The sequence below is a fragment of the Aptenodytes forsteri genome, unplaced genomic scaffold, assembly GCF_000699145.1.
Source record: "Aptenodytes forsteri isolate BGI_AS27 unplaced genomic scaffold, ASM69914v1 Scaffold55, whole genome shotgun sequence".
NCBI classification, from domain to species: Eukaryota; Metazoa; Chordata; class Aves; order Sphenisciformes; family Spheniscidae; genus Aptenodytes; species Aptenodytes forsteri.
Genome location: NW_008796063.1, coordinates 5,719,638 through 5,738,660, shown reverse-complemented (window position 1 = coordinate 5,738,660; position 19,023 = coordinate 5,719,638). Strand labels below are relative to the sequence as shown.

General features: G+C 39.0%; 2 protein-coding genes across 3 annotated transcripts in view; both read right to left on the bottom strand.

Annotated features, from left to right (window-relative positions):
- The window catches only part of SUN1 (Sad1 and UNC84 domain containing 1), a 37,197-nt gene extending 33,153 nt beyond the window's left edge, over nucleotides 1-4,044 (bottom strand). For both annotated transcript variants that reach the window (XM_009286374.2, XM_009286377.2), the window contains exons 1-2: nucleotides 3,956-4,044; nucleotides 221-463 (exon numbers count right to left, since the gene is read on the bottom strand). The gene's annotated coding sequence lies outside the window, so the exon portion shown is untranslated. The remainder of the gene's footprint in view (nucleotides 1-220; nucleotides 464-3,955) is intronic.
- A 2,792-nt stretch (nucleotides 4,045-6,836) lies between these two features.
- Nucleotides 6,837-19,023, bottom strand: part of DNAAF5 (dynein axonemal assembly factor 5) — a 32,255-nt gene continuing 20,068 nt past the window's right edge. The window contains exons 10-14 of the mRNA XM_009286547.2: nucleotides 17,237-17,384; nucleotides 11,658-11,808; nucleotides 10,156-10,312; nucleotides 7,940-8,131; nucleotides 6,837-7,424 (exon numbers count right to left, since the gene is read on the bottom strand). Coding sequence (XP_009284822.1) covers nucleotides 7,285-7,424; nucleotides 7,940-8,131; nucleotides 10,156-10,312; nucleotides 11,658-11,808; nucleotides 17,237-17,384 — 788 coding nt within the window. The 3' untranslated portion in view covers nucleotides 6,837-7,284. The remainder of the gene's footprint in view (nucleotides 7,425-7,939; nucleotides 8,132-10,155; nucleotides 10,313-11,657; nucleotides 11,809-17,236; nucleotides 17,385-19,023) is intronic.

Here is a 19,023-nt window from a genome sequence, read left to right as displayed (position 1 = left end):
CGCATCGCGGGGCTTTCCTCGTCTGCAGCGGGCACCCTTCCATGGCGGCACCCCCCCGGCTCCCCCGGGCTGCCCTTCCCTGCCTCAGGCTCTTCCCTCCGGCAGCACCGGCCTGTTGGCGGCCGCAGCCAAGCTGCCCCCTGCCTCGGCTTCCCCCTCCACAAAATGGAGCCGTGGATGTCTTTGGAGTGAGAAATGCTAAAGAGATGGGGAGAGTTACCTCTGATTTTCACTTCCGCCTCTGCTGGTTGGATCCTCATTGACTTTCTTTCCCAGTATTTCTGAGTCTCCCCTCGCTGTTTCCTTCCCACTCAGTCTTGGAGTTTCTTTCCCTTTCACTTGCGGTTCTGGCGCTTGCACACCATACCCAGCCACTCAGCAGGATTTAAGCACTTTGCATCCTGCGCGATGCTCAAGCGAGCTTCATGCGTGCCAACACCAGGCCACGGTAACCGCTGGACAACTGCACGAGGAAGAAATGGCACAGGCCTGCTTTCAGCAAAGAAGTTGTGGTGTTAAACAAGCCCCGTTGTTCAAATATTTGGGGAACATATGCAAATACATCCAATTTGAAATCTGTGTCTGAGTCATGGTTTTTTAAACCTTTAGTCTCTTCAAGCCTACAGTTTTCTTGGGGGCATAGCAATGCTGTGTGCTGCGGGCAAGGACGGTTCAAATGGCAGTAAACAGAAGAGGGAATGTGTCACCTAAGAAAGGGTAATCAGGACAAAAATTGTTATTTACTTGTGCGTGCGAGAGAAATTACTCAGCTTGCTGGGAAAGTCTGGGTAATAAATATATAATTATCAAATAAATAAATAGACTCTGTGTACTTGTTTGAATACAAAATGGGTAAAAGCAGCCAATCCTTAAGAAACAGGATGCAAAATAAAGACATTCACTTAAGACGTTAGCTCATGTCGATGTAGCACTGATTTTAGGCAATTACTGTTTATTTTAAAAGAGCTTTGCTCTAGTTATGTGGAAGTTCTGAGATGCTGCAGCCAAAGTTGAGCTGATCCCAGTAACACTTGGAAGCCAGCACATAATTTGGTCAGACGCACAGCCCCTCACCAGTCGCCTCCTCCCGGCATATGGCTGAATACTTCGCAGAAATCACCTCACTTTTCTGACCACCCCTCTCTTTCTGTACTTACTCCACACGTGTTTTCTTGTCTTTAGAGTAGGTAATGTTTAAGGGCTTAAGACAGTTAGGGCAAAATCACTTCTTAGTTTAAATCTCCCTGAAATTCTTTGGTGGTATAAGGCCAGACCCTCTTGGGGATATGTCTCCCCCCGTTCCCCCGCAGCCCAGGCAGGGCAGGCTGTGCTCTGCGCTGGCAAGATGAGGCATGTAGCACTCCCTGGGCGTTGCTCCAGCTCCCCGGGCTGCTCTGACTTGTCCCAAGCAGTTGTTTTTCCATCAGGACCAGGCCAAGAGGCTGGAGGAGGATGGCTTTGACTCAGCTTTCCCTCTGCTCCTTGGCTATGAGGAGCAACAGAGCCTTTGGCTTCTAGGATTTAAGGGAAACTTGGTCGGACGTTCCAGTTTTGTTAAAAGAAGCTGGTACATATAGGGAGTTAATTTTTCCACGTTTCAGAAGAAACTGCTCTGAGGCAAACAAAAATTCTTTCAAAGTTTTTCAGCATCCAACAATGAGCTCTGAACGTGAAGTGGGCTCACTTAGTTTTATTGGTTAAGCAGAATTCTGTAGAAAAACGGTCAATAAGAATAAAAATTGATTCTATTAAAAATGTTTCCGTTTTAACACTCTAGAGGGCAGTTAAGAATTTAGGGAAAAAAGCTTTGTTAACTGACACCAGGCACAGGGAAACTGCAATACAGGGCCAAACCAATCCAAGGTCCGCATTTCTCTAGTGCTACCTCTTCTTCCCTTCCCTTCCCACCGTGATTCCCACTCCCATTCCCTGTGCACTCATGCACTCACACCTAGCAAACCTGTTCTGCTCCGCATTCTGGCCCTTGCCATCAACCACAAAGGTACAGGTCCCCACAGCGATTGAAGGTACGGACTGAATGCGACAGGAACCAGTGCAGCAAGGTGTTTCTGACTGGTGATACCGGGTACTGGACACGGCATGCTGCCGCGCAGGTCGGGAAGGGTGACACGTTGCACTTCCCAGAGTTACGGAGGGCTGGCGCTCCACGGGTATGTACATCACCAATACAGGGGATGCCTGGAAGCACTGTGCACGGGGGGGATCGCTGAGCACAGGACAGTGCTGTGTGATGGGGCAGCGAGGGGACCAGGGCAACGCTTCAAAGGCTGAAGGTGGTGGGGTTGGGGAGGCGCTGAAGCGGGTCACAGGGAGCTCAGCAGCAGCCTGGGGAGGGATGCTGGGGTCGGGGGGCTGCGGCAACATGTCGCAGGGATGTGCTGGGCAAAGGGGATTCTGTGGATTTGTTCCTTAGCGTGAGGAAGTGTGGTGACCTTTACGTCCAAGGCTGAGAAGACGATCATTTATGTGCATTATGAAAATTGCCTAAAGTATCTATGATTCTACAAAGGCTGATTTCTTGCTCATTAAAGAAAAAGTGTCTTACCATTTGCATCACACTTTATGTTTAAACTCATGAGGGCCCTTTCTCTACACCATCATTGCTGTCAGCCAAAGGCAATGGGCGCTCCATACAGTGCAATTAGGTTATCAGTTAAAAGGGGGCTGCAAAGCACTTCAGTTTTGCCACTAGATCCTGCTGTTGTCCTGACTTACAGGGGATTTCAGACATTAACAAGAAAAGCCGATTACATGCAAGGCAGGCCGACAGAGCCGCCGTTCTCCTCACAGCTCTCAGCTGCTGCTTCATCACAGTTACTGCTGTTCGTGAGCTTCCCTGGGAGATTGATCTCAGTAAACGGACACAAGCCTGTTAACCGTAATTTTTGTGGATCCTTCAGCTGCCTAATAATGAAGATTTTTTTGCTTTATTTATCTTTCTCTCTTTTTAAAACATGGTTAGAGCTTCACTTGAAGGGCTGAGGCACAGAGCAGTCCATTATGTATCCAACAGGACCAGCTCTGCTCCACTCTTCTAGCCAACAGTGGCTCACCTTCCCAGGCAGTGATCCTAACACGGGTTCTGCAAATGAAACAGAAACTTGGCTCCTTTCAAATCAGCGGTTGATTTCTACAGGCCAAGACATTACTTTATACGCAATGCTGTAATGTTTGTGTTGTGCAGACAAGGGACTTCCCTCAAGTGAGATGAAGCCGATGCAATAACCCATCAGAACTCTAATCTATATAGAGAGAACTATAGCTATTCTAGTATAACAACTTGAATACAGTAAATAAAATAATAAATATATAAGAGCAAATAAATTATAGTATAATAACATAAATAACTATTATGGTTATACTATACTATTATAGTATAGTTTTGCTATGGTATAGTATAATAGCATAGTTTTATAGTAAAACTATACTATATACTATAATAGTTATTTCCAGTTATAACCGGAAAGTTATTACACTGTAATAGCTGTAGTTCTTTATATATAGGTTAGATTAAAGTTCTGATGGGTTATTATAGTTTCTAATAACTTTCTGGTTATAACTGGAGGTTAGCCTCTGGGGAGCACGCTGCGTACGCAAGCAGACAAGGTGCACTAGTGCATCTTTACCGTGCGCTCAGATGACACAGTGCACTGCCAGACACCCGTGGACAGACCGCCTACAGTCTGCCTAAAGCATTTCTGAGGAAATCTGCAGATTGGCCGTAAGAACCCACATGGATGAGAAGTGGATGGATCTGGGAACATACCTAACCTCCAGCCCCTCCTAAAAATGCTCTCTGATGTAGGCTTTCTCTCAAAGTCTAAGTGCCTCATTTGACAGTGCCCTCTCAATGTCCAATTAATTGATTCTATCTAAGGTAGTCAACAAGTATTTAGAAGATTCTATATTCAGTTAGACAAATGCACGCACTTACCAAGAACTTTGTTTTGCTGAGAATGCGAGTCCCAGGATCCTCCACAACAGGTCTTCTAGCTTACAAGGACGAAGACGGAAGCAGATCTGTTCGTCACAGGAAGGGCAGGGCTAAAGCCTGCTTATCTAAAGAGTCTGAAAGTTCGAGATAACTATTTTGCCCCAAAAAAATTGTCCTTGCTTGAAAGTTACGTAATTAATATGATCCTAATAACATTACGCAATGAACGCAAATAAAATCTAGTACATATAACAGCTGATCTAGCAAAATAGAAAAAAAAAATCATACGTTTCAATTGTGTTCCCACTGATGCAGTGAAAGGTTGAAGCTGAGAAAGTTGATTCTCAAAGAAAATAACTTTAAAACTCAGGCTCATACATCATCCACAGAAGACTTGATAATAGTACTTCTTTGTAAAGGGATTTGAGAAACTTGGGTTCTGTAAGTTGAAGTATGGTAAACTATAAGCAGGGTCAGCATATTGTTGAAGTCCTACGTCCAGAACACTTTCTAACAGGACATAGTGGAGGATATCTAGCTTGTCACACGTGCATAAACAAGACCAGGTTGCTGTTTAACACATCTCTAGGAGCACTATTAGAATATTCAATTCACAAAGCTCTCCTGGCTCTGAAGAAAAAAGCTGGTTGGTTGGATGATGTGGAGATTTTTCTTTGGGAGGCATCCCACAACGGACTGTTCTGAAAGGTAACAAAAATGCTCAACATATGCAGGAAAAAGAAAAAATTCCCAGCCTACTGAAGCTATCAAGCTTGATGAATACTTCAGCTCTTACTATTTGTGTACCAGCTCTTACTATTTGTGCGAGTAGGATTTATTTGGTGGACTTCCAAGCGAACTTTACAATAAGAACTGGGTTGTTGTTGCTGAAGCAAAACTTGAGGTTGCATTGGAAGAACCTGCTGCTCTGTTCTCAAAAAATAGTGTTTCAAAGCGCTGCAGAGCGTTGAATGAAAACTCTAAGGGCTCTGCTAGGATAGTTGTGTAGTCTATTTCCAGTCTAATTTAAGTAGCTTTTTAATCATTGATTAGACTACGGAAACAATTTCACAGAATCACAGAATGGTTGAGGCTGGAAGAGGCCTCTGGAGAACAGGTAGTCCGAATCCCTGCCCATGCAGAGTCAGGCAGAACAGGTTTCCCAGGACTGTGTCAAGTCAGATCTTGAGTATCTCCAAGGCTGGAGCCTCCACAACATCATTCAATTTAATGTCTTCTAGGGATTTTTATTTCACTCACATTGTGCCTTCTAAGAATTTCAGCTGACCCTCCAGTTATAGTGAGTTACATAGTTATTAGTCAACTAAAATGCTGCTTGATACAGAAATCATTGTATTTTGGCTTTTCATGAAAAGAAAAGACAACTTCAAAGACAGTACATATGATCTAAAATGGGTACCCTATTCTACGGGAATGCGAAATAGCTTTTGGATCCGTAAGAAACTACTCAATTATTCCATATCCTTAGTATTATTGTCCTTTCTTGGTAGAGTTTTCAAAGCAACCCAGTATTTTGTGGAGAAGTGGCCATGAGTTCGCATGACTTCGCTTTTAAGCTAGGAATAAGACTTGTCTCATGCATCTAATTTCTCTCAAATGTTTCTTTGAGAATGCAAGTAGATGTTGCTGTAAACAGATCATGGTTTGATTAACAATTATGTCACAAGTCTGAAAAGGCAAAGTTACCTTAGAAGGATAAACAAACATGAGGGCTTCTCGCAGCATAAGGACTATTACCAAACCCAACTGAGTCTGTTTTTAGACTTGATACAAAGCCAAGGCACTTAGGAGTTAGAAGCCAAAGAGCGCTTTTTGTCTACAATACAGATAATTAAAAAAATAATAATAAAAAAAATCAGGATCCTGATTTTCCATGATTTGTGTGTGCAACAAATAGCACAGTACCGCACAATGCCTTAGACAAGAATCTAGGAGCTCACTTACTTTATTACATAGCTGAGAATGTGAGACGACACTAAAACTTATACGCTACAAAAGTCTTTTAAAAAAATAAATCAAGCTTTAACCTAATATTGGAGAATTTAATTTCAAAGTAATATGAAATGAAATGTTGCTTGCTTTCCAAGGCACAATCATATAAACATAAAAACTGCAGATGCGATATATTTAATACAAAAATATAAATACTGTTAATCTAAATGACAAAACAGCACATTTCCTATCATGTATAAAGCTTTATTTAAAAAAAGGTTAGCTTCATTCTCAGTCATGAAATGTAATATGACAATAAAAACTATTCCTTTAGTGACACCTACTCAGAACACGTCCCCATATACCAGCATAGTAAGTATGAGTATTCAAAACATTATAAAAATGTTGCTGCATTATGCAAGAGAGGTTTGCCTGTTTTTTTTTTTTCTGATAAAACTGATCCTCACAGACCTGACTCTGCAAAGTCTGAATATTATCCAGCGTTTGAAATGCTCCTTGAAAGACTGAGTCCTCACTGTATCACATTAATAACTTTGACATTAGACTATTACTTTGTTAAATAAATTATCTTTCTCAATTATAAAGCATCAAATTCCTGAAAAACGTTCCTCCTTTAAACCTTGTATCTGAAAAACTTCCAATGCAAAGTGAATTAAAACATTGTTTTATTGCTAGCGAATACAAAGATCTGTTCAAACGGCAAAGAACATAGAATTGTGCCAATTTGACTTTTAAATGAGCTAATAGTGAACTTACAAAGAAAAAACAATCTATTTATTGCTCAGCCTTTCTTAAGCAAATGAAAATATGAAAGTAATCCAGATCATACAGATTTCACATACGGTTTACTAAAAGAATTTCAGCCGCTGATTCTGCATTTTGCAAGAGAGGTTTGCCTGTTTTTTTTTTTCTGATAAAACTGATCCTCACAGACCTGACTCTGCAAAGTCTGAATATTATCCAGCGTTTGAAATGCTCCTTGAAAGACTGAGTCCTCACTGTATCACATTAATAACTTTGACATTAGACTATTACTTTGTTAAATAAATTATCTTTCTCAATTATAAAGCATCAAATTCCTGAAAAACGTTCCTCCTTTAAACCTTGTATCTGAAAAACTTCCAATGCAAAGTGAATTAAAACATTGTTTTATTGCTAGCGAATACAAAGATCTGTTCAAACGGCAAAGAACATAGAATTGTGCCAATTTGACTTTTAAATGAGCTAATAGTGAACTTACAAAGAAAAAACAATCTATTTATTGCTCAGCCTTTCTTAAGCAAATGAAAATATGAAAGTAATCCAGATCATACAGATTTCACATACAGTTTACTAAAAAGAATTTCAGCGCTGATTCATAAGGCTGATCCTTTGGCTGACTGAATGTGATGTAGTAGTTGATTACAATAGACTGGCATTCGATGCTTGTGGACAACCCCTTCAATTTCTCTCACGAGCAGTTCTGGATATAAAATGCTTCCTTCCTTTAAAACTTCTGTAAAAGAAAAATATGTTTTATAAATCATTAGCCGCTCTGTGTTTCTCTACCCGAGTTCCCTCAAAGTAGCCGAAACCTAAACCTGGAAGTTGTTGTTCTACAAGTTGCGCAGTCGTGACAACCTGATTCCTCCCTCATTTGCCGAGCCCTGTATTTTGACATGTACGTGCCTGAACACAGACCGATACGCTAACAAATTCCAAAGAATCCATCAAGCAAGCTGGGATACGGTCACATCCTGCAATGGTTAGTGTCTGTGCTCCGCATCCTGTTTACCATCTATAAAGTCTTTGGATAAATCAGATGCACTGACATTCCCCCTCTGGTGAACGCTAGATAAAACATTACATTCTGCACACTGGTAGAAGGTCTGAGCTCGTACTCACTGAAACCCAAAGGTAAGCTTCCAGCCTGTTAGGATTAGCCTCTAGTTGTATGCGCTACTTTCATGTAACACTTGAAAACATGATTTTAAAAGCACTGTTAAAAATACGTGTGACTGAAAGTCTTACCTAGGACTGCATTTTGGATATTTTGATCTGGGTCATCGAGATGTATCAACAGTTCTTGGTACAGAAATTCAATATGACTTTCCATTGCAGATTTCACATCACTGTCCTTTAAGCATTTAAACCAATTAGTTAAGGTGTGAGCAGCTGCCAGTCGTACATCACATGAAGCATCATCCAGACGCTTTAAAACTTCTGAAAAGGAGCATATACATAACTTCGCTGTTCATGGTGCTATTTGGTTATCTTTTGCATTTCAAAAAAACAAATGTATTTTGTCATCACTGAAATTATTGTTGCACTTGCGACATATATGTCTTTTGAACACTGCGAATACACATAGTACATTGTTCCTAAAAGCACGCAGTGCATTGTTACTGGATTGTTATGTTGTCAAAAACGTTAAAAGAAATGTACAAAATTATTTAGATTAGTAGAACATTCTCTAGCACTCTTCCTAACAAGGTACTATGAATGTCAATGCATTACAGAAGTACAGTTTCAGTATTTTTATGCTCTATAAAGCACAGTATTTCTATCAAATATTGCTGTTTCAGTGAATGACTGCATCACAGACTATTTGAATATGCAAGATGCAAAGATATACTTTGACAATTGTCTGATCCTGTATTTCTCCAAAATAAAAATGTTTGTTCTTAGATTTCTACTGTGCCATGTAAGAAAAAGTATCAGTCATTAAGATGCTGGGTTTGGGAAGTCTGATTTATTTGTACATATCTCTGAGAACGCATAGACTGTACTTCTCCTGATTCATTGTTTAGCATTTAATCATCATCCTAAGAAGCATTACAGATAATAGCTCTATTTGACATTACAGCAGTCTAGATTAAGGTTTTCTTCTTACTTTTTTTTTTTTTTTTTTTTAAATAAAAAACCCAGCCCACTACCTATTCAAGTCTATTTATGGTACAATGAAATGGTTTGCTCTTGGCACTCTGAAACACAGCAAGGAGAACAATGTGACTACCGTTTATATAATGCATTACTGTTCTGCTTTCACTATAGTTAGAACATTATTTCATATAGTCTAAACTAGGAAGCAATGCAGATGAAATACTGGCAAGCCTTGCAATATGATGAGTGTTTTTTTTTTCGTTTTTTTTTTTTTTTTTTTTAATAAAAAACCCAGCCCACTACCTATTCAAGTCTATTTATGGTACAATGAAATGGTTTGCTCTTGGCACTCTGAAACACAGCAAGGAGAACAATGTGACTACCGTTTATATAATGCATTACTGTTCTGCTTTCACTATAGTTAGAACATTATTTCATATAGTCTAAACTAGGAAGCAATGCAGATGAAATACTGGCAAGCCTTGCAAAGACCGTAATATTGAGTGAAGTTCCATCTAGTGGTCTAATGCATAATAGCGTTGGGAATACCGCTCAGTTCTGCTCAACCGGGAGCGAGGGCATTTCCGAAGAGATACTGACTTGTCTGCAATACAACACCTCAGTGAAATGAAATACTGCAGTTAAAAAGCTACTACAGAAAGGCCTTGCAAGAAGCAAGTGCTGTTGGAGTCACACTCAACAACACCTACTCAGGTGTTTTAACACCTGGATTTTCTAAAATGTGTATGTGTACTTTGCACACTTTAAGCAGTCTCACTTATCAGTTTAAGACCATGTCTTAATCTCTGCAGGATTAAGACATTAAATTGCCTCCCATACACAAAAATGCTGCTAATGGTATGATTTTGTGCAGCACTTCACTTTTTCCATTTCCTTAATATCTATAAAATTACTCTGGGGGAGAGCTACCCAAATAGTTAAAACACCAGATAAGAGAACACAGAAATAGCATTAGAATATGTGTACGGGAGTGAAATAAGAATGGCTGAGAAACCGAGCCTACATAAAATCTGCCCCTATTTGCACCTCAAGCTGTTTAAAGGCTTTTTGCTCTTTACGTGGGATTAAAGCCAGACACCATAATGACATAGAGCAGTTTTTGTCATTCCCTAGTCTGTGTTAGTGCTTTCACTGCTACCACCTGCCGTGAATCTGCAGGTGAGGTAGACAACCTGCACAGTGAATCCTAAAGCTATACAGTGAATCTGCCTACTGCTCCAGCATGATGCTTTTCATCCTTAAAAGCTAAGCTAACTATGATACTTCAGGTAAAAAAGTAACTGTAATTCTTCAACATGGAGATCTGGATTAAAAAAAAATAAAAATTAAACTTTTACACTTACCTGTGTAAGTGTTGGTAAATTTATCTTCATCAAACTGCCTCCCACAGACTTTCAGAAAAACACCAACAATACGACAAGCCATCAGTCGAGCAATTTTAGAGTCCTCATCCATAGTGGCAATAATTTGGGGCATTAGCCCATCTTTGACTTTTAAGATCTACAATTAACAGGAAAAGCATAGAAGAACAACAGCTTTTCAGTTGCTCTAAAACAATATGCTTATTGGTTACATCAGTTACCATTAGTTCTGACCAATACTGGCCTGCTTAATTTAAAAGAAAAAGTTGACTATGAAAGTTAACCTGAAAATCTTGGAAGTTTCACAGCTCTATTTTTGCCTCTAAGCAAGCTTGGGAAATAAAAATCCACCAGTTGATCATCCAGTTCATGAATGCTCGCTATATATGCAGATGAGTTTTATGCAACTTGTAAAAGCTTTAAACTTACTCGCCTTTTTATTTTTAAAAAAATTGTTGGCAAGACTTTAAATAATTTGGAGATGAGGATCATGTGTACGTACCAGTAGATGGTGCTCTCATTCTAAAAGGAAGCTTTTAAGTAAAGACTGTTGTAATACAATGTTTTAGTGAGTTTCGTAATTTGACTTTAATATGTACATTTCATATACATTAATGCAAAAAAGGCATTAAGGCACTGGTTCAGAAAAAACATTTAACTAGAACAGTAATCTCCGATATGAATGTTTTTGTATATGTAAACTCAACCAGCTACATGTGTTAAAGCACTTTGTTCAATTAAGGTCTGTTATAAAGACAATAAAGACTATGAACATTTAATAACATTTTAATTCCATTTATTTTTTAAAAATGCCCTTATATTTAAAATATTTCTAGTGCATCATTTCCAAATGCTATTTTTGTTAGCAAAGATGCTTCAAAACCCCCTCAGACTCAATTAATCCTTAATCACTATGGTGGGTAACATTTCTTGAGGTGTACTCCTTGTAAGCGCTCTACTTCAGTTTCTACAGATACCCTTCAAGTTCCATCTCAAGTCCTCCTGCCCTTTCCAGGAATCTTTTAGAGTTTTTTTTTCCTAAATGGACCTGTGGGCTCCAAGGCAACCAGACAGCTTGCCTTTGCCACATTACACAAAAGCAAGTCCTGGCTAGCTGCGCAGGCGCTGGTGAGGGGTCCAAGAATGCCAAGTACCCAAGTTGTTGTGCTAATAGTGGTTAGGTTTTTGTGCTACAGAACTGACGTTATGTTAGCACAAAGATCTACAAAATTTGACGATGGCAAGTTCTACAGCTCACCATATTGCTGGCCTGAGGTCTCTTTATCAGGATATCATTGTCCCTCCACTACTGATTGTTTCAATTGTTAATACGCAATTACAATTAATGAATTTTGTTATGAAAACTATATGTCCATCTGAAAATATTACTTACAATAAGGATTTATTCTTTTTTCCCCCTTGCATTTATTTTGTCTTCCTGCCTAAGATTTCAAAGTACATTTGATGAGAAAGAGAGAATTTACCTCTTTTGGTGAAAGCATTTCACAGTGAATAAGAGCCCAAAGGCATGATACAGCTGTAGTGCGGATGGCAGCTGCTGTTCTTCCAGCATGCCACTGCAGATTAGGAGCCAGTATGTCTTTTATCACAGTCTCAAGGTAGCTAGGGAACAGCCTGAAGCCAAAAATAAGAAAGCAAAATAAAGGTTCATGAGAAAGTGATAAAGAGACTGACAGGATGTAAAAGAGAGTTTTCTGTCATAGAAACATAGGCAGGGGAAAAAAAAAAAAAGACTGTTAAAAAAAAATCTTATAAGCCAATGTGATTATAATGTATGTGATAAGCTTTTCATAACTTAATTTTTCTAGATAATATTTAAACAAATACCTAACATTCACAGAAAGGGGAGGCTAGACTTTCTCCCACTTCAGACGATGCCCATGACTCACTGTGTTATCTGGGTAAACTACTTACCTTCTCTCTGTCTCATTTTCTCCGCCTGTGAAGTGGAGATAACACCCCATACAAATGTTGTGAGGATTCATTAATATTTGTAAGGCCCTTTAAGACTGTCCAGTGAAAAGTATTTATAACGTGAAAAGTATGAATGCTATTGATGAGACCTGAACTACTGATACTGCAGGGAGTCTACACAGAATACTTCAGCTTTCCCTTGGCTCAGAAACTCGTCTCCCTCAAGGATGAGAGGTCTGTAGGATTTTCAGATGGTGCCAGTCCCAGTACTAGTTTGTTTTCATTACAAACACATAAATCTCTGATATTTTTGCTGATGCTTCTTCCTCCTCCTCTGTTGAAAGGGCTATTATAATGCTAAAAGTTGCTGCGAGAGTCAGCAATTGCATTAGGCAGTATTTCCTCACACCCATTTAATTCCAGCTCAAACAATTTTAAATTAAGAGAAAAAGATATAGATCTTACACGCAAATTAAAAGACTTTGCTGCATCAGAGAGACACGTGTGCCTGGCTGTGACTAGATAACTAAGGCTCAGATTATTCACTGTGCCTCCCTGCCTTAAAAAGCAGCTGGCAGCATGCAAACCAGATTGACAAATAACAGGCCAAATCTACCTTGACTTGTGTCCCACTCTATTCAAACTTCCCGCAGACCTGGACTGCAGCCACCTGAGTGCAAAACAGCACATCACCGCCCTGGTGCCTGGCAGAAAGGGAAGGAGCTGGTTTTGACTTTTCTAAGAGTCCTACGTTTCCGGGATGAGTAAGTGGCTCCTACAGAGAAGTGCCAAGCCACAGGAGGAACACAATGAGTAGAAGTTAACAACCAACAATTATCACTAAGTACTTTTAAAACAATCCCCCCAACAGCAAAACAAAATCATCCAGCAATGAAAATCCAGCAGTAAAAAACAATCCGTAATAATATTGTATCAGTGTAATAAGAAATGTTATTGTATCTACTTCTTTCCTGTAACTGCCCTTTACCCACTGCAGTTAGACCGTGTCACCCAGGTGTAACCTGACTAAAGTATGACCAGCTAGCCTGCCAGGCCTTAATCATCTATTGCTCACACGCAAAACTGAAGATCTCTATCTTCAACATGATGAAAATAGATACACCTGGCTGCTGCTTAGCCCCTTGGCTAAGGGAGCGCTCGGTGCCCGAGAAAGTCACAGATCCGTTCTTGCTTCCTGTCCAGCAGATGGCACTTAAGATTCAGTAATAACAAGAAATCTGACGTCCCATTAGGCACATCTAAATTTGTCAAAAACCTTTATTTATTATTTTAAACACATTTTTGAGAATTAATAATTTTCTATTCAAAAAGTTGCCGGAAAAAAATACGACTAATGATCACCGTCATTCCAAATTTCCTTTTAGCTCCAAAGCTAAAAAAAAAAAAAAAAAAAAAGAGCTTTGTGCTATCTGTGCTATCTGATCAGTAGCTGCTTCTGTTTTTAATAAAGCCTTCTGTTAAACTGCAAAGAAAACCCAATCTGTCAAAACATAAAGGTAAATTCCATCAGCATTATGTTAACCATAACGTTATGCTATTTGTGAGAATATTTGTTCTAGTGCCTTGAAATAGAATCAGTAGAGCAGTATCTGGCAATTATCTGACTCAATCATGTCAGACTCAAACAAAATTAGATGACCACACAACTGTGTTTAGCATAGTAACAGAAAGCCTTCCTATCTAAACTGTTAGAATGTTTTTACGGAGCTAAACAAATTACTGCCAGCAGCGAATGTGACTGCGTAACCAGAACTTATTACTACTTCACTACACTATCTCTCCTTACCATTAAGATGTATTTTTTGCTGTTGCTGATGCAATTAAATTCTCCCTCTTTCCATTTTCAGATCTTACTGTTGTAAATCTATGGAACTTAATTCTAAAAGCAAGTCATTTCCATGAAAGAACATACCCTGTCTGTGCTATTTGTATTTACAGACTTGAGACTTTATTCTCAACTGCATATGAAATAACTAAAACATGATCTGTGCATACAATAATACCCAGCTCTTATGCAGATATAAAAAGCAGAGCTTGGGTTTACATTGATTGCTACCCCCATTTTATGGGCTTATATACTTAAACTTTCAGTCCACATTAATTATTTTTTTTATACATTTTTGCTCTGGATCGGCTCCTTTTCTGCTTTTATGGCACTGCTGCACTTGGCTTTATATGTTTGTGGATTGTTGCGTTTTGGGTTTCTTGTGTGTATGCTTTTGTTTTTTTCCAAACTTAACATCCTAAATCCAGGCAATTCAAAACAAAATTGGATTTGTTTTTACAAATCAAAACCTCAAAAAATGTTTTGCAAACAACTCTTCAAACACAGAAACTTTACATGTTACTTCCTACATTACAGCACTGGCTGTTACAATGGTAAGTAGGATCAAGACTTCAAAGAGCCATTTAGCTCCCTCTACTGCTTTTTAGTTTCTGAAGATAAACCTCCTGGTAAAATTCATTGCATTGCTCTTGTTCTCAGAGGACAGAGAGCCTCATTATGAGTTGGACTGGGCCATCCTTAGCCAGGAGTGTTCTTTGTACGAACAGGTCTAGTAACCTCACTGGATGTATCTAATCCTGACAAAAGGCCATTCACTCACACTGCCCTGAGCAAAACAACTTCCATCATTGCTGTCTGTGGAGAGCCGGTGTGATGTATATTCGCTGAGAGTATTACTTTGAAACATATTCTTCTATTTTTTCCACACTGGTAATTTCCCTTTCCTGGGAATCCTAGTGAAGCTGCCAGCTCATTGGGTTGGCGTTCTTCTTCCCCTCTTTGGCTCCGTTACTTATACAAATGACTGGGTTGCAGATGAAAGATTTTTTTCTTCATCCTATTTACTTTGACTACTGCCAAAACAAAAGTTTACTCTTTGATGATGTTTTCCATGTGGTCCTGCACTGATCTATCTGTCAGTGATCACTCTCTATCAGCAGTACCTACATGATCTAACTTAATATACTCACCTGAGCACTTCAGAGACTTTCAGATGGAGAAGTGCTACCAGTCCTACTGTACAGGTGAGCAACAAAGAATGAATAAGGCTACGTGTTAACGGAGAAGTCTTCCTACCTCCTAGCCATCCTAGCCAGGAACACTGCAAGTCAGGATCCTGTAGCATGCCCTGTAATTGGCATGTCATACTGCTTAGGTGCAGCCTAAATGATTTTCTGTAGATCACAGCTGAGAGGCAGAACAGAAAACTTAACTCAATCCTTCAAATTCTATTCTGCTGTAATCTGTAATGCTATTTCTGAGGAGGAAGAGCAGGAGACCAGATAACTGAAAATGCATAGAGAAGAAATGCCAGTGAGACTAACTTGTTGACCAGGTCTGAATTTGATTAAATACTTTGAAAGAATGAATATATTTAATGTTTTAAAAACAAATGTAGAAAATAGTAAGTGTGATTGTATGGTAGATGAACAGGAGCTAATAATGTATTCTGCAGTAAATAAAGGACAGTAAAATTAGGCCATAAAAAAAATAAATAGATAGAAGAGGGTCACATTATCCCATTTTTAGACTGAAATATGTTATTACACACTCAATAAGCATTATTGTTGTGCTCAGGGCACCACAGAACGCGAGATGTGTTCACGGTCTTTGCATTCTCAGTTAGATGATACAGATCTGAGATATAACAGATTAGCTTACAACAAATAGTCAGACCCTGGAACACTTAAAATAGTTTTCAAAGTGCTTTTCTTTCTTTCTTTCAGGAAGATTCTTGAATACCTAGATTGATCTTCTAACTTCCATTCAGTTACATGATTATTTAAACAAGTAATCCACTGACTACAAAGAGATTTTTCATATTAATAGGGATTTTAATACTGGATCCTGAAAATATGGAAACGGACAACACCACACGTGGCACAAGCAGCTTTCAGTTAAAAAAGGACAGCTTCACTATATTCCATCTTAAGCATACTAGCTCAAAATCTATTAGGGGAGGCATTAGCAGAGGTTCTTCAGCTTACCTGGAATCCCCCACTGAATGGGAACACCAGGGTTCCTCCTCCCCTACATTATAGGATGCAGGTCATGAATATACTAAATATATCTAAAAATGGTAAAAGTACATCTACATTCATACTACCATGGCCTCACAGAACCTGAATGAATGTTCAACATACAAGAATGCCCACTGAGTGCCAGTTTGCTCATCAGAATAATGATGAAAAAAAACTTTTAAGCATAAATGACCATTGCTATCAAAGTACTTTGAGGAAGAATGCTTCCTGTGATTGATTTTTTTAAAGAGTTAAAAATGAAAAAAATATGCATCAGAATACATTTACATACTAAATTCACTGGGAAAAGCTGAGCAGATGTAGTTTATGTATTCAGGACAGATTTGCAGAAGTGTTTGCACTACTAGTAGGGCTAAATTAATAATGACAAAAGATCCCCATTGTTGGGATTGTAATAAATGGAGGGGTTTTATAAGCACCGTAAATTACAGTTAGATTGTACTTGCAATGCATAGCTAGTGCCAAGCAACAGGAGACTTCCGTCATCAGTCACTGAGAGTAGTAATAATTCCTTATCAAACATTTAGTTTAATGCTTTGTAAACACCATGTTATATCATGGGCATTTAAAAATGCCCATTTTTGGGGGTGTTTTATTGTTTCTTTACAATGGCTACAGGCAAAGTTTAAGGATTTAGGAGTTGGCTGGGAGAAAAAGGAAAAAAAGAAAAAACAACTACCCCCCCATTTCTTTCCTAAGAATCCCCATTTTAGCTTTCAAACATACATTCTTTTCAACTATAGCTCTTTATTTTTTGAAACTATCCAGATCTGCATGACATCCATTTTAATTCTCCATAGTGGCAGAGGTAGGAAGACTACAGTGGGGGAAGTCCAGGCTGCTTTTTTTTTTTTTTTTTAAATTATTGCACTCCACCCTTCTAAGCATTGTTAAAAAATACAGCAAGAAAAACATGCTGTAGAAGATGGTGGGAAAGTCTTTCTTCTCCCAGACATGCTAACATGGACACAATTATAGGGGTTAAATAACTACCACGGTCATTACTTTTTAATGCCACTGTAGCGTTCAAATAGCTGTGTGAAATTAGAACTCTACTTACCCCTGAGAATTGACCGTTTCACTTGCTTTCTGGAGCAACTGTGATAAAACAGTGAAAAGTTTTAACCGCATCTGGGGATCTTTGTTCGGCTGAAGACATGTCTTAAGAATGAGAATAAAGTTATTCAGAGCTTCACCTATGACAGGACCTACAAAATAAACACGTAAGACTTATTTCAGAGTACTAGTAAGTTCTATTTAGATGTTTTATATGTGAGTGCATTAGAATTGGTAACATGCCTGGTATTGAAACAGTACTTAACTTTCCACTCTTGCGTGGCAGCTGTTGATGTATCCGTGTTACACCGTAGTAGGCAGTGTACAAATACCCGGGCTAACTCTCCATGGGCTCAGGTACCCGCAAGTCTTAGCCACGGCAGCGTGGTGCTCCCTGAAGGTCGGTTTACTCACATGTCATTCGGCCAGCTTGGTACTGCTGTACTACATTGCATTATGTAGCATGGACATATCAATGACACCCACTAGTTGCCGGGACCAGCAGTACAAGATGACATTTTGGGTGGACTAATGCATTTGGGGGGGATTAACGCTGTTCACGATGTAGCTCTGAAAGCTTGAGGCTACGCACAAAGTTCTGGTTTTATTGAACTTAATGAAAAATTATACTGAGTCTAGTATGACCATGACACCGCTCCAAATAGCAGCATTAACCATGCTTTTTTCTTCTTTCAAGCTTTTCCATGTGCAGCATTCAAGGAAAGATGTTCATGACTCCCAGTGGCACAGGAAAGGGCATGTTTGAAAGGGTCAGCCTCAAAACTTGGATAACAGAATTATTGCAGCAGTATTCTTTCTCCATGTTTAAAGAATGCTTATTTGCATTTTACAAGAGAATCTAAAATATGATGAATTTTAGAAGCTACTATTTGAAATAAAAATATTTTCCAAATGCATTCTCTAGTTAACATTTTCACATCCTATGATTAATTCTGTTTTTACCACTAAACAATAGACAAACAAACAAACAACCCTAAGCTGTTATCCCAACGTTTCAAGAAATTGTTTTCCCAAAACAGAAGGAAGCTTGTGCCTTTCTGCTTGATAATGATTAACATCTGCATGGTTTTAAAGAGGAAGAATACATACAGACTCTACACATGCTTTATTCCGCAAGCTTCTTGCTGTAGAATGCTCTTTCTGCTCTATGTTTGCAATAAACTGCTTTCCTCTAGGAACTTCTATTGCTTTGCTTCCTTGTGCTGCACACTCTGTTCAACCCCAGTCGCTCAGAAAATCCTCCCAGGAGGAGACACAACACTGGCATTTCTGATGACTAGAATATTCCTCACACATGGAATGGACAGACTGAAGTATTCAAGATTCCCAAACAAGTTCATTAGCATTTAATAATATCTGGAAATTTAGTGTGTAAAAATAATAAAAACACCCCAAACCTTCACTGTCTAGACTGAAGCAATACAGGGTGTTGAACTGCAGTTTGCTAAATTCCTGTGCCAACAAATAGGTCTTTATTTTCACAGCATTTATTCAAAACACATTGCTTCATGTGAGTTCTGAGACATTTAAAAGATACTACTAATATCAAACTGATAACAGCAAATTCAACAGATGGAAAATAAACGAAATAAACTACATTGCTAATTGCAGCGTAAGCATACATTCCTGAAAAACTGTAAAAAAACTGAGAAATTTGAAATTAGTAAGCCTGATGAAATTGATTAAAAACATTATGTGTGGGAATGAAAAGAAGGGGGGGGGGGGAGAGAGAATACTGTAGGGGCCCGTGGTGCCAGACAGAACACACCA